General features: G+C 37.4%; 1 protein-coding gene across 2 annotated transcripts in view; it reads right to left on the reverse strand.

Annotated features, from left to right (window-relative positions):
- KIFAP3 (kinesin-associated protein 3) overlaps positions 1 to 11,065 on the reverse strand; it is a 239,440-nt gene extending 228,375 nt beyond the window's left edge. For both annotated transcript variants that reach the window (XM_006872636.1, XM_006872635.1), the window contains exon 1: positions 10,773 to 11,065. In XM_006872636.1, the coding sequence (XP_006872698.1) occupies positions 10,773 to 10,804 (32 nt within the window). In that variant the 5' untranslated portion in view covers positions 10,805 to 11,065. The remainder of the gene's footprint in view (positions 1 to 10,772) is intronic.
- Positions 11,066 to 11,360: the final 295 nt, after the last annotated feature.

The following is an 11,360-nucleotide window of genomic DNA, read 5'->3' on the forward strand; positions in this document are numbered from 1 at the left end:
GATATAAGATAGAATGAATGTAAAACTAATGTTCTCCCATGTAAACTATCACATAATTCACAATAAAACATTTAAGAAAAAAAAAAAAAACACAACTGAAACATTTGCCTACAGAAATAAACAACTGTGTAAGCACTATTAACAGTGTCCTTTCAACTTTTTCTATTTTGGGGTGAGCAGAATTCACAGAAAAGTACATTTTGCATCTGAAACCAGTTACCACCCTCCCTGCTCCTCAAAAGAAATGAAACAAATGTTTCATGAAATAGTACTTATTCTTACTATGTATAACACATTCTATTGTCTTTACAACGCACTTTTACAATACGACCTAAATTTGGAAATAAAACCTAATATATTGAATTCATTGAACCTAACTTAATGAATCCCTGTAGTATAGTTGTTTATGCACTCAGCTGTTAACTGCAAGGCCAGCAGTTCGAATCCACCAGCTGAGATTGCACAGCAGGAGAATGATGATACTGTCTGTTCCTGTAATTATTTACAGGCTCCCAAACCCAAACCCTGTACAGGAACTTCCTGATCGGAACCAACTTGACAGTCTACAGCAGCAGCAGCTACTGAATCATCACTAATCTGCAATCTACATCAGGCTCTGTTTCTAGGCTTTTAAAGTTTTATTCAGTTTGTCTTTTAAATTATTCTTATAGTCATACCAAAGACTCAATTTCACTCAAGATGTCCTGATATTTATTAAGGGAATTATCCCACCTCCCAACTGGCTCTTCTTCAGAGTTTTCTTGGCATTCTAGATCTTTGTTTTTCCACTTAAAATTTTTGCATCACGTGTGAAAGTCAGTTAAATGCCTACTAGGATTTCGACTGGACTATCACGAATTTATAGATTAATTACAGAATCTATCCATGAAGATGGCATATAGATGTATATTTTAAATTTCTTGCAATGAAATTGTATGAATTCTTCTAAAAGGGTCTCATCTTTTGTTAAATGTATTCCTGGTGGGGCGCTGTAGGATAAGCACTGGAATGCTAACCACAAGGTCAATAGTTCAAATCCACTAGTCACTCCTTGGAAATCCTATATAGGGATGCTGAGTCAGAACTGACTGGATGGCACTTAACAACAATACCAACATACCTTATATGTTATTTGGTTTTGTTAACTTTCTAACAACTAGAATATAAAACAAAAACAAAACAAAAAAAAACACATTATTTGAGTGTGGGGGGTATACAGATAGATATTACATCTAGAAAATGTGCTTGACACTTTTAAATTATATGGTGGTGGCGGCGGTAATTTTTTATAGTTTTAAATAATTTCTTCACTTTTAAATTTCTGTATACCTTTTAATTTTCTTATCTTTCTACCCTGCATCTTATAAACACTGAGATGGTTATAATGGACACCCTTGATTAATTTTTGACAAAGGCAAAGGTTAAAAAATTTCCTCATTAATTATGTTTAAATTATAATTCTCTTATTCCTAGTTTGAGGATTTTGTTTATTTTTTGAGGCTTTTGTTTGATTTTTTTCTTTTTTAAATTATAAGTGTACATTAAATATCATCAATGTTTTCTCCATCCACTGGATGACCATATGTTGTCCTTCAATCTAATAATGTACTGAATTAAACTCATTAAATACATTAAACCACACTCATATTCCTGGGATAAACACAAGTGGATAATGCTGTATTTTAATATACTGTTAGGTTAAGTTTGCATTCTTGTACATCAAAGATTGTTGTAGTGGTGGTTATTAAGTGCCATGGAGTCAGTTCTGACTCATAGAGCCTGTGTACAGGGTTTCTGAGGAAAAGCTGCTGAGTTTGAACCACCGACCTTGTTGTTCAAACTGACTTTGAGGTCAACTGCTTAACCGAGGGTGCCACACTATAATGGCCTGCAATTTTCCATTCTAATAATGTCCTTTTCTGTTCTTCATATAGAGATTATTCTAAAATCCTAAAATGAGTTAGGACACCTTTTGTCTTTCTATATTTCCTAGAAAAGTTGTTGGGGAGAGGGGGAAAGAGTTGTGAAAATTGGCATCATCTGGTCCCTGAACATTTAGTAGAATGTGGGTGTAACACTCTAGGTACAGAACTTCCGGCTAGATGTCGGACCTAGCAGACATGTTACACAGACCCTCTACAACAAACGTATGTCAGACCAAATGAAACAGAAACACATGGTAATAATGGAACCCTGAGTTTCTGAGTAAAGGACAAAGAAGTGGATTGAATACTTGATGGAGGAGAGCTGAGCTGGGGCTGCGAAGGAACGAGATAGACTAGTGAACAGTCTGCTGGCCATATGTAATGCGGCCATCTTGAGCTTTTGCCAACAGCTTTGGAGGCAAATGGAAGCCTGGCAGTGCAGATGCACACCAGTGACTGATAATGGGAACAGTATGACTTTTTCTAGCTCCCCATCTCCTCTGGTGACCAGAGGTATGGTCCATCCCCATCCTTGTCCACTCCCAGCATAGCTCCTTCTCTGCAAGAGAAAGCAATGAGTCACAGTTGTGAGCCATACCAGCGTAAGGTGGGCAAAGGTATCACCATCTTGGCACCTGGATTCAGACAGGCTTTGCTCCATATCTAGAGAACTTGCAGGACTAACAATCCAGTCCTAGACTAGCAGGAGTTCTTATAACCAGACACCCTATCCTTAGCACCACTCTGATCTTACCAGACATTGAACCCAACTACTTTGTTGTTGTTGTTAAGTGCCATTGAGTCGCTTCTGACTCATAGTGACCCTGTATAGGGTTTCCAAGGAGCAGCTGGTGAGCTTGAACCGCCGACGTTACAGTTCAAACAACTTTGCTGTCTGGCGCATTAACCCACAGCGCCACAACTACTTTAAGGGCCTGTAAAAACAGCTTCCGGATTCGGTGTCCTGAACACAGACAACACCCAGGCCTACTGAAACTTCATCTAGAACTCTATAGTCTCATCTCTTCCCTACCCATCTAGTGAAATTCTTGGCTGGCAGGAGTCCCCAGCATTTTCTCCTTGCTGGATCCGGAATCTGTTCTGTTTCTTTTATTCTTTCTTTTCATTGTTTCTGTCTGTTTATTCTTTCTTCTTCCTCCTGTCTTTCCCTTACCTTGTTTTTTAATCCTTTCTGTCTCCACTTTTTTGTTGTTGCTTCTTTCCCTTCTCTTCTTTTTGCCCCCTCTTGATTTTTCTTTACTATTCTCAAGTCTTTCTAACTTCCTTCTCCCTAGATTGTTTAGTGTTTTCCTTTTTCCTTTTGTCCCCCCCCCCCGTTTTCTCCTTTATTATTTTATTTTCTGACTGTAGTTTGCTTATTTGTTTTGCTTCCCTATTTGTGTTTTCTCACTTTGCCCCACCCAATGGGAGACAGTAACCATGTCCATATAGTTAAGTCAAAACCATATCTCTTGCAACTCCATCCATTGAGTAAGAGTCCTATACCACCTCATCAATGATAGTCAGCTAAGACCAGCCAAACTCACCCTGAACCGAACTGCAGTTATGGAGAATGAAGAACAATACAAATGCTTAATTCTCTAATCATAACTACTGAAAGCTCAACAACATGCAATCACTAATTAAATACAAATGCAACAATACCACAATGCCTGATAGGCAAAAGACAATTTCAATTCACAGGAAGAAATATGGCAGAGTTACTCAAACAATAACCAAGATGCAGAGCTAAAAATGTTGCTGAAGAAGAAACGTTTGGAACAATGTGAAAAAAATGATATTTAGGTAACTTCAATGGATTGAAAGAAACAACAAGAAAAGCAAGAAGACAACAGAAAAAATTTTTTAGAAGAATTCAGGAAACATTACAAGAACAGACAAAACAAATGAAAAAATTTGAAACAACACAAACTTGCAAATAAACAACCAGAAGATTAATACTGAGATTTCAAAAATGGACAATACATTGAAAGAGCAAAGGGTAGATTTGAATTACTAGAAGCTCGAATTAGTGAGCTAGATAAGTCTCTTAACACTAGTATGCTAGAAGAGTAATCAGAGGGAAAGAAAATCTAAAGAAAAACTTAAAATTAAAATGGAATAACATGAAGAAGTTTATGGGTGATCAGAATTTCAGAACAGAAAGAGATAAAGAAAAGCATGATGGAAATTATCGAAGAGTTGTTAGAAGAAAACTTCTGTACCATCATGAAAGACAAGAAAGTAAAGATTCAAGAAGTTCAATGAACACTAAACAGGATACAGCCCAAAAGAAAATCATCAAGACATATCATAATCAAACTGTACAAAACCAAAGGAAAGAATCTTGAGAGTAGACTAGGAAAAACAAAAGGATCTACAAAGGAGAACCAATAAGACTAAGTTCTTATTTCTCAAAAGAAACCATACAGACAAAAGAGTACAATGGCAAGACATACATGAACCACTGAAAGAAAAAAATTACCAACCAAGAATCATATACCCAGCAAGACTGTCCCTCAAATATGAAGGCAAAATTAGGGTGTTACCAGATAAACAAAGATTAAAGGAATTTATAATAACCACATCAACCTTACAAAAAAATACTAAAGGGTGTTCTTTGGACTGAGAACCAGCCAGACAACAACCTGAGTTTAACATATATGACATCACCACTCAAAACTCAAAATAAGCATTTGTTGTTGTAAAGTGCCATGGAGTTGGTTCTGACTCATAATGACACTCTATAGGGTTTCTGATGAGCAACTGGTGAGCTTAAACTCCCTATCTTGCATTTCAAACTGACTTTGCAGTCCAGCACATTAACCCTTTATTTTGATATGATGGGCTACTTTTCTTTGAGGTTACCCTGTAATTTATTAATTTCTTCCCCAGTTTAAAAGTTTGTTTTATTTTGAAATCTATCTGACACCCTCATCCTTTGGAAGTTACCTAATTACACTATTCCCTCTTATTGCTTTGTAGTTGTCTTCAATATAAGTTGATATGTTTGGTTCTCCATGTGTTTTCAGTTTTACATATTTGCTTTATTTTAAATACTTCAATAAAAATATAGAGGTATTTAATGAAAATGTATTCAAGAAAATGAACAAGTGGACATAACCATAATATATATCTGTGCTCCTTAAGAGCCTCAAAATATATAAATCAAATTCTAATAGAACCGAAAAAAGAAATAGACAACTCTAAAATAACAGTAAAAGATTTTAGTATATCACTTTTTTTTTTTTTTTTTTTTAAGTTTTTATTATGAATTGAGTGAAAGTTTCCAGGGCAGATAATCAGTTTTACATTCAACATATCATACACCTTGTTTCATTACAATGATTATAATACCCTCCATGTACCATCAGTTAACAGTATTTCTCTCTATTCATTTTAGCTGTTTTGTTTTGTTTTTAAACACTAAGGCAAATTTAATAATTTAAGCCACCAAAGGGCACATTCTGCAACTCTGCCTCCTGGCCGCCAGCTCTCAGTCCCTCTTTTTCCATGACTAGAGTCCTCAGATGCTCCCTCTCTCACTGTCCCCATCTCTGCCTCCAACTCTGGTGTCACTGCTTCAAGAACATCACTTTTGACGAAAGACAGAACAACTTGAAAGAAATTCAACAAAGACACAGAAGAACTGCACAACACAATCAACAAATGATCTCACAGACACATATAGAGCACTCAACCCAACAGCAAAGCAATAGCATTCTTTCCCAGTATACATGAAACATTCTCAAAGATAGATTATATATTAGGCCAGAAAGCAAAGCTCAATAAAATTTAAAATGTCAAAATGCTACAAAGTATCTTCTCAGATCACAACACTGTAAAATTAGAAATCAACAGGAATTTAAAGGAAAAAAATCAAATACATGGAAATTGAGCAACACCTTGCTTAAAAACTACTGGGTTTGAACTGAAAGATCAGCAGTTTAAGCTCCCCAGTTGCTTCTTGGGAACCCTATACAGGGTTGCTATGTGTGAGAACTGACTTGATGACATATCACAACAACAACAATAGATAAAAATTTAAAAACTCCTTGAATCAAACAAGAATGGAAACAACGTAACAGCACTAATAGTGCAATTTATAGCAATAATCACACACACCAATGATAATAAAAAGAATAATAACAGAATACTATGAAGAACTGTACGCCAACAAATTAGAAAAAACTAGGAGAAACTGACAACTTTCTAGACATATATAACCTACTTAAACTAATAAAGACTAATGATCAGGTCAGTAAAAAACTACCAATAGCAAGAAGTCTGGTCCAAAATGGCTTTACTGGCGAATTCTCCCAAACATTCAGAAAAGAGCTGACAATAATTTTTCTCAAACTATTACAGTATATAGAAAAGGATGAAAAACTCCCAAATTCACTTTATGAAATAAGCATAACCCTGACACTAAAACCAGGCAAAGACATCACTAAAAAAGAAACCTACAGATAAATATCCTTCTTAATCTATGTCAGTTTGTCATACTATGGTGACTTATGTATTGCTGTGATGCTAGTAGCTATGCCACCCGTATTTTAAATACCATCAGGGTCATCCACAGTGGACAGGTGTCAGTGGGGCTCCCAGACTAGATAGATTAGGAAGGAGAGACAGATTACTTCTGAATGTTTAACTATTAAAAATCTTGTGAATAGCAGCAGAACATTGTCAGATATAGTTCCAGAATATGAAAATACTAGGACTATGAGTAGAATGTTGTCAGATACAGCGCCAGAAGATAAGCCTCTCAGGTTGGAAGGCCCTTAAAATACAACTGCAGAAGAGATGCCTCATCAAAGTAGAGTTGACTATAATGACATGAATGGAGTAAAGCTTTCAGGACCTTCATTTGCAGATAGGAGAACCAGCTGCAAACATCCATTAAAAACTGAACCATGGACTGTAAGAATTATGGGCCTAGGAAAATTGGAAGTTGTCAAAAATCAAATGCAATGCATAAAGATTGACATCCTAGGAAATAGTGAGCGAGAATGGACTGGTATTGGCCATTTTGAATCAAATAAGCATATGGTTCACTATAGTAGGAATGACAAAGAGGAATGGCATTGCATTCACTGTCAAAAAGAACATTTCAAGAATTTTCTTGAAGTACTGTACCATGCTGTCTGTGGTAATATCCATACGGCCACAAGGAAGACCAATTAATACCACTATTCTTCAAATTTACACACCAACTCCTAAAGTCAGTAATAATGAAATTAAAGAATTCTATAATTAACATCTTCATTCTAATGTTGATCAAACATGCAATTAAACTGTGTTAATAATTACTCATGATTGGAATGTGAATTTTGAGGATGGTGCAAGACCGGGCACTGTTTCATTCTGCTGTACAATGGGTTGCTGATTTGGAATTCACTTAATGGCACTTAACAACAAGAACAAAAAGCCATAAACTAGTCTGTTGTTAACTGAAAGTTGAGTCAGCCAACTCTGGTAACCCCACGCAAGAGGTTTAGCTTTTGGTTTTTAGAATGAACCAAAACACTCATTGGTAGAATAAAAACTGAAAACCAAGATTTGCTATTCTATAATCTATTATACATGTAAACATATATAAGTATTACACATAGAGACATATATAAAGAGACTAGAGGTTTCTTAGTTAATTAAAATTGGAGAGAATCATTAGATAAAAAGCATACAGTTGTCTTAATATAAACGGAAAAGCCAACATTATTCCAAAAGAGAATATGTAACAAATCTCATGGTCAGCAGTTCGAAACTACTAGCTGTTCTGCAGGAGAAGATGAGGCGTCCTGTTCCCGTACATTTACAGCCTCGGAAACCCTATGCAGGGTGGCTATGAGTCGGAACCGACTCTATGGCACATAACAATAACAAAGAATCAATAATTAAAATGGAAGGTTTATACTAAGCTACCAGGGATCCTTATTATTGTTGTTGTTAACTGCCATCGATTCAATTTTGACCCATAGCGACCCTGCCCTGTATAGGGTTTTTGAGGAGCAGCTGGTGAGCTTGAACCACCAACCTTGGAGTTCAAATGGCTTTGCAGTCTGGCGCATTAACCCACAGCACCACATCCTTATTATTAAGGTCTTTGAGATTACTTCTGTAGTTCATTCTGCTAGAAGTTCAGAAATATTGGTGTTTATGTCAACTTTATATTGTCAATAACTTTTGAAGAATTCAGAGAATAAAACATGCTGTTTTTATACGATCTTGAGTGACACAAATTATTAAGCACTTGACTACTACCCAGAGACACCTTGGAAGAAAAAACTCTGGTGAAATACTTTCAAAAGATAACAGCCATTAAAAAACTCTGTGGAGCACCTGAATCCCTCTGAATTGCATGGGGCTGCAAGGAGCTCTGGTGGTGTAGTGGTTATGAATCAGGCTGCGAACCTCAGGTCAGCAGTTTGAAATCAGCTGTTCTGCGGGAGAAAGATGAGGCTTTCTGCTCCTGTAAAGATTGACAGCTTTGGAAATCCTATTCCGGGTCACTATGAGTCGAAACTGACGTCACCGCATACCACCACCACCACCATCACCCTACTCTTATCTAGAAGTCCTCCAAAAGTATGGCTGTCATGTAGAACACAGAGGAACAGCTATATTTTCTAGAAATCGCACATGTGCTGATATATTTCTGTTGAAGTTGTTATAACAAGAACATTTCACATGAACTATGTAAACTACTGATTTTATCAATTTTATGGAAATATAAGTGTAATTATTTCATCCTGTGAAGCAATAAAAACATCGTTCTGAGTTTTACGTTGAAAAAAAAAAAGGAAGGTTTAGCCAAACATCATAAAGCTTTATCCATCAGGCAAGTAAAAGTGCCTATCTACTGCATACTGCTAATGTGAATGGAAGCAATGCATACTTTTTATTCTTAATATTGTCAAAATTAGGTGAGAAATGTATTTACCAGCCTTTCCAGTTTCTGACTTTCTTTACTTTCAAGCAGCAAGAACTAGTTCAATCGTATTTATTTAACTTTGGATAATACGGTTTTAAAGTTAAACAACAGACTGAGAATTACAAATCACAGTTTGCCTAACGGTCTATATTGGTACAAGACAAAAACAAAAACAAAAAAACATGAAAATCAAGAGACTGTGTAATATTATAATAAAGGCCCTTTGCTCTAAAACAATCTAGAATTTGAAGTTGAAAGAGTAAGAATTTATCTTCTGCCTAAATATTTTAATCAAGTGTTTTAATCCATCAATGTAGGGGAAACTCAGCTAGGAATCCAATAGTGATTTTATATATATATACTTGTTATGATTAAATATTTGTGTGTTTTTTCTGTCAGTTTCAGATATAGTTCTATAAATGAGAAAGGTAGATAATATATGCCTCAGTCCTGCAAAGATACTGAAGTTGATTATATATACATTCATACATGTAAGGGAGCACATTGGCTCCATACAATAAGCACTAGATTATGAACCACAAGGTCCGAAGTTCAAGCATGCCACCCTTACTGAAGGAGAAAGATGAGGCTTTCTGCTCCCTCAGAAACCCTATACAAGGTCACTAGTGGGAATCAACTCCATGGATCTTGACAACAAATATGTATCTATATGTGAGACATATATATTATATACATACATACATATATGGAGCTCTGGTAGCATTGTGGTTATGACATCAAGGTCAGCAGTTCGAACTTACCAGCCGATCCATGGGAGAAAGATGAGGCTTTCTATTCCCATAAAGATTTACAACTTTGGAAACTCTATGCAGTGTTGATATGAGTCGAACTGACTCCACCGCACACCACCACCATCATATGTCTATATACATACACATACATATTACAATTTTAAAAATCTGTTAAGTCTATTAATGCATGGAATATTTTTCTGTGATCATCAGAAAGAACCCTGCAAGCCAGGATAAATGTATTCAGTAAAAGTATATAATGATATGAAATATCATCAACACCTTACATGCATGTTTTATCTTTTAAAAGTATTTTCTCACTTGGACTTCCTATCTTTCATAGGTAATATTTGCTCTATTTTCAGATGAGGGTACTGTGTGAAAACAATACAAGTGATTTTCCCAGGATATTTACTGAATCAGAAGTAAGGACTGAACTAAAAATGGAGAAAGATCGGTTAGATCATTGCTATCTCTTGGTCCAGTGAGAAGCACCTTTTCAACAGGATGAATTTATTTCTGACAGAAGTCAAATAAGTCCAACATAGTACAATTATTTTTAAACTAAACAAATTATGGCCTGTTATACGTCAATCTTCGGAACAAATCTATTGATAATTATGAATCTCCCACAAAAATTGCATTGTACAGTCTGCATGACAGGTAAATGGATGAAATGGATGAGGAAAGCAGAAAATAGGTTAGAAAGCATCTCAGTGCAACCTCCGTAAAAATGAAAGCCACCACTTTTTTCCTCTTCAAAGGGAACCCCGTGGCAGTAACCCCAAGGTGGCACCAGAAGACTTCATGCTCGTGTCCTTAATGGGACTTATTAGAGAAAAATGAAGATTCAGGACTGAGAGCGGGTTGGGGGACGCAGTTACCCCGCCCCCTTTCCCAACAGAGTAGCAAGGAAACCATCCCTCTGTGCAGTCATGGCTCCCTAGCCAGGTAAAAGGCTTCAGAATATCCTTGCACCTCCAAAAGGCCCTGCTTATTTCATTGGATTCAACTGTTCCTTTCCCTTTCAGTGACTTCCCTTCCAGCCTCCCACCCTCACTTCTAACCTTCCAGCTTTGCTCAAAAACATGTCCTGGCCAACCCAATAACATCACCAGGGCCCGGAGGGGAGAACAGCACAGAGCCTTGGGGAGTCGTCACCTTTTGAGGTATCTGGCGTCCTCCCCTTGCATGGCGGCGACGGCGGCGGCGTGGGGGGTAGATGGGGTTATCTGAGGGAGGCAGGCAAGGCTATTTCCGGGGACAGTGGCCAAAGTACCCCCACACCTAAAGGCGATGACAGTCCTGGGGCCTGCAAGGCGGGGCGGCAGCGGTGCTGCGGTTACCACGGTGAGGCCGCCGGCTCCTCCCACAGCTCCTGGGTTCCCAAAACACAGCAGCTGCCCAGACCCGCCCAAGAGGAGCCTCTGCCAGGCCCGCCTCAAGGCGCATGCGTCTGCCAGACAGCACCAGTGTGCGCAGGCTCAGTAGGAGACGCTGGCCCTTAAACGAATCTGACGCACTTGGTAGCAGGAAGGCTTTGGTTTGATTTAGGTTTGTGCGATAGGAAAGGGTTCCCTGCCACCGCCCTCTTGAGGATGAGAATAGTTTTACTAGTTTGCATGATTGAGATTTCATGCAGGGTGGAGGGAAATCCGGTTTTTTTTGTTTTGTTATTAATTACAGATTGTGTAGAGCATTCGTTAATTAAAGCCATTAGTTGATAACCTGTAAAGTGAACTTTGTGTA

Source organism: Chrysochloris asiatica, unplaced genomic scaffold (genome assembly GCF_000296735.1).
Source record: "Chrysochloris asiatica unplaced genomic scaffold, ChrAsi1.0 scaffold00207, whole genome shotgun sequence".
NCBI lineage: Eukaryota > Metazoa > Chordata > Mammalia > Afrosoricida > Chrysochloridae > Chrysochloris > Chrysochloris asiatica.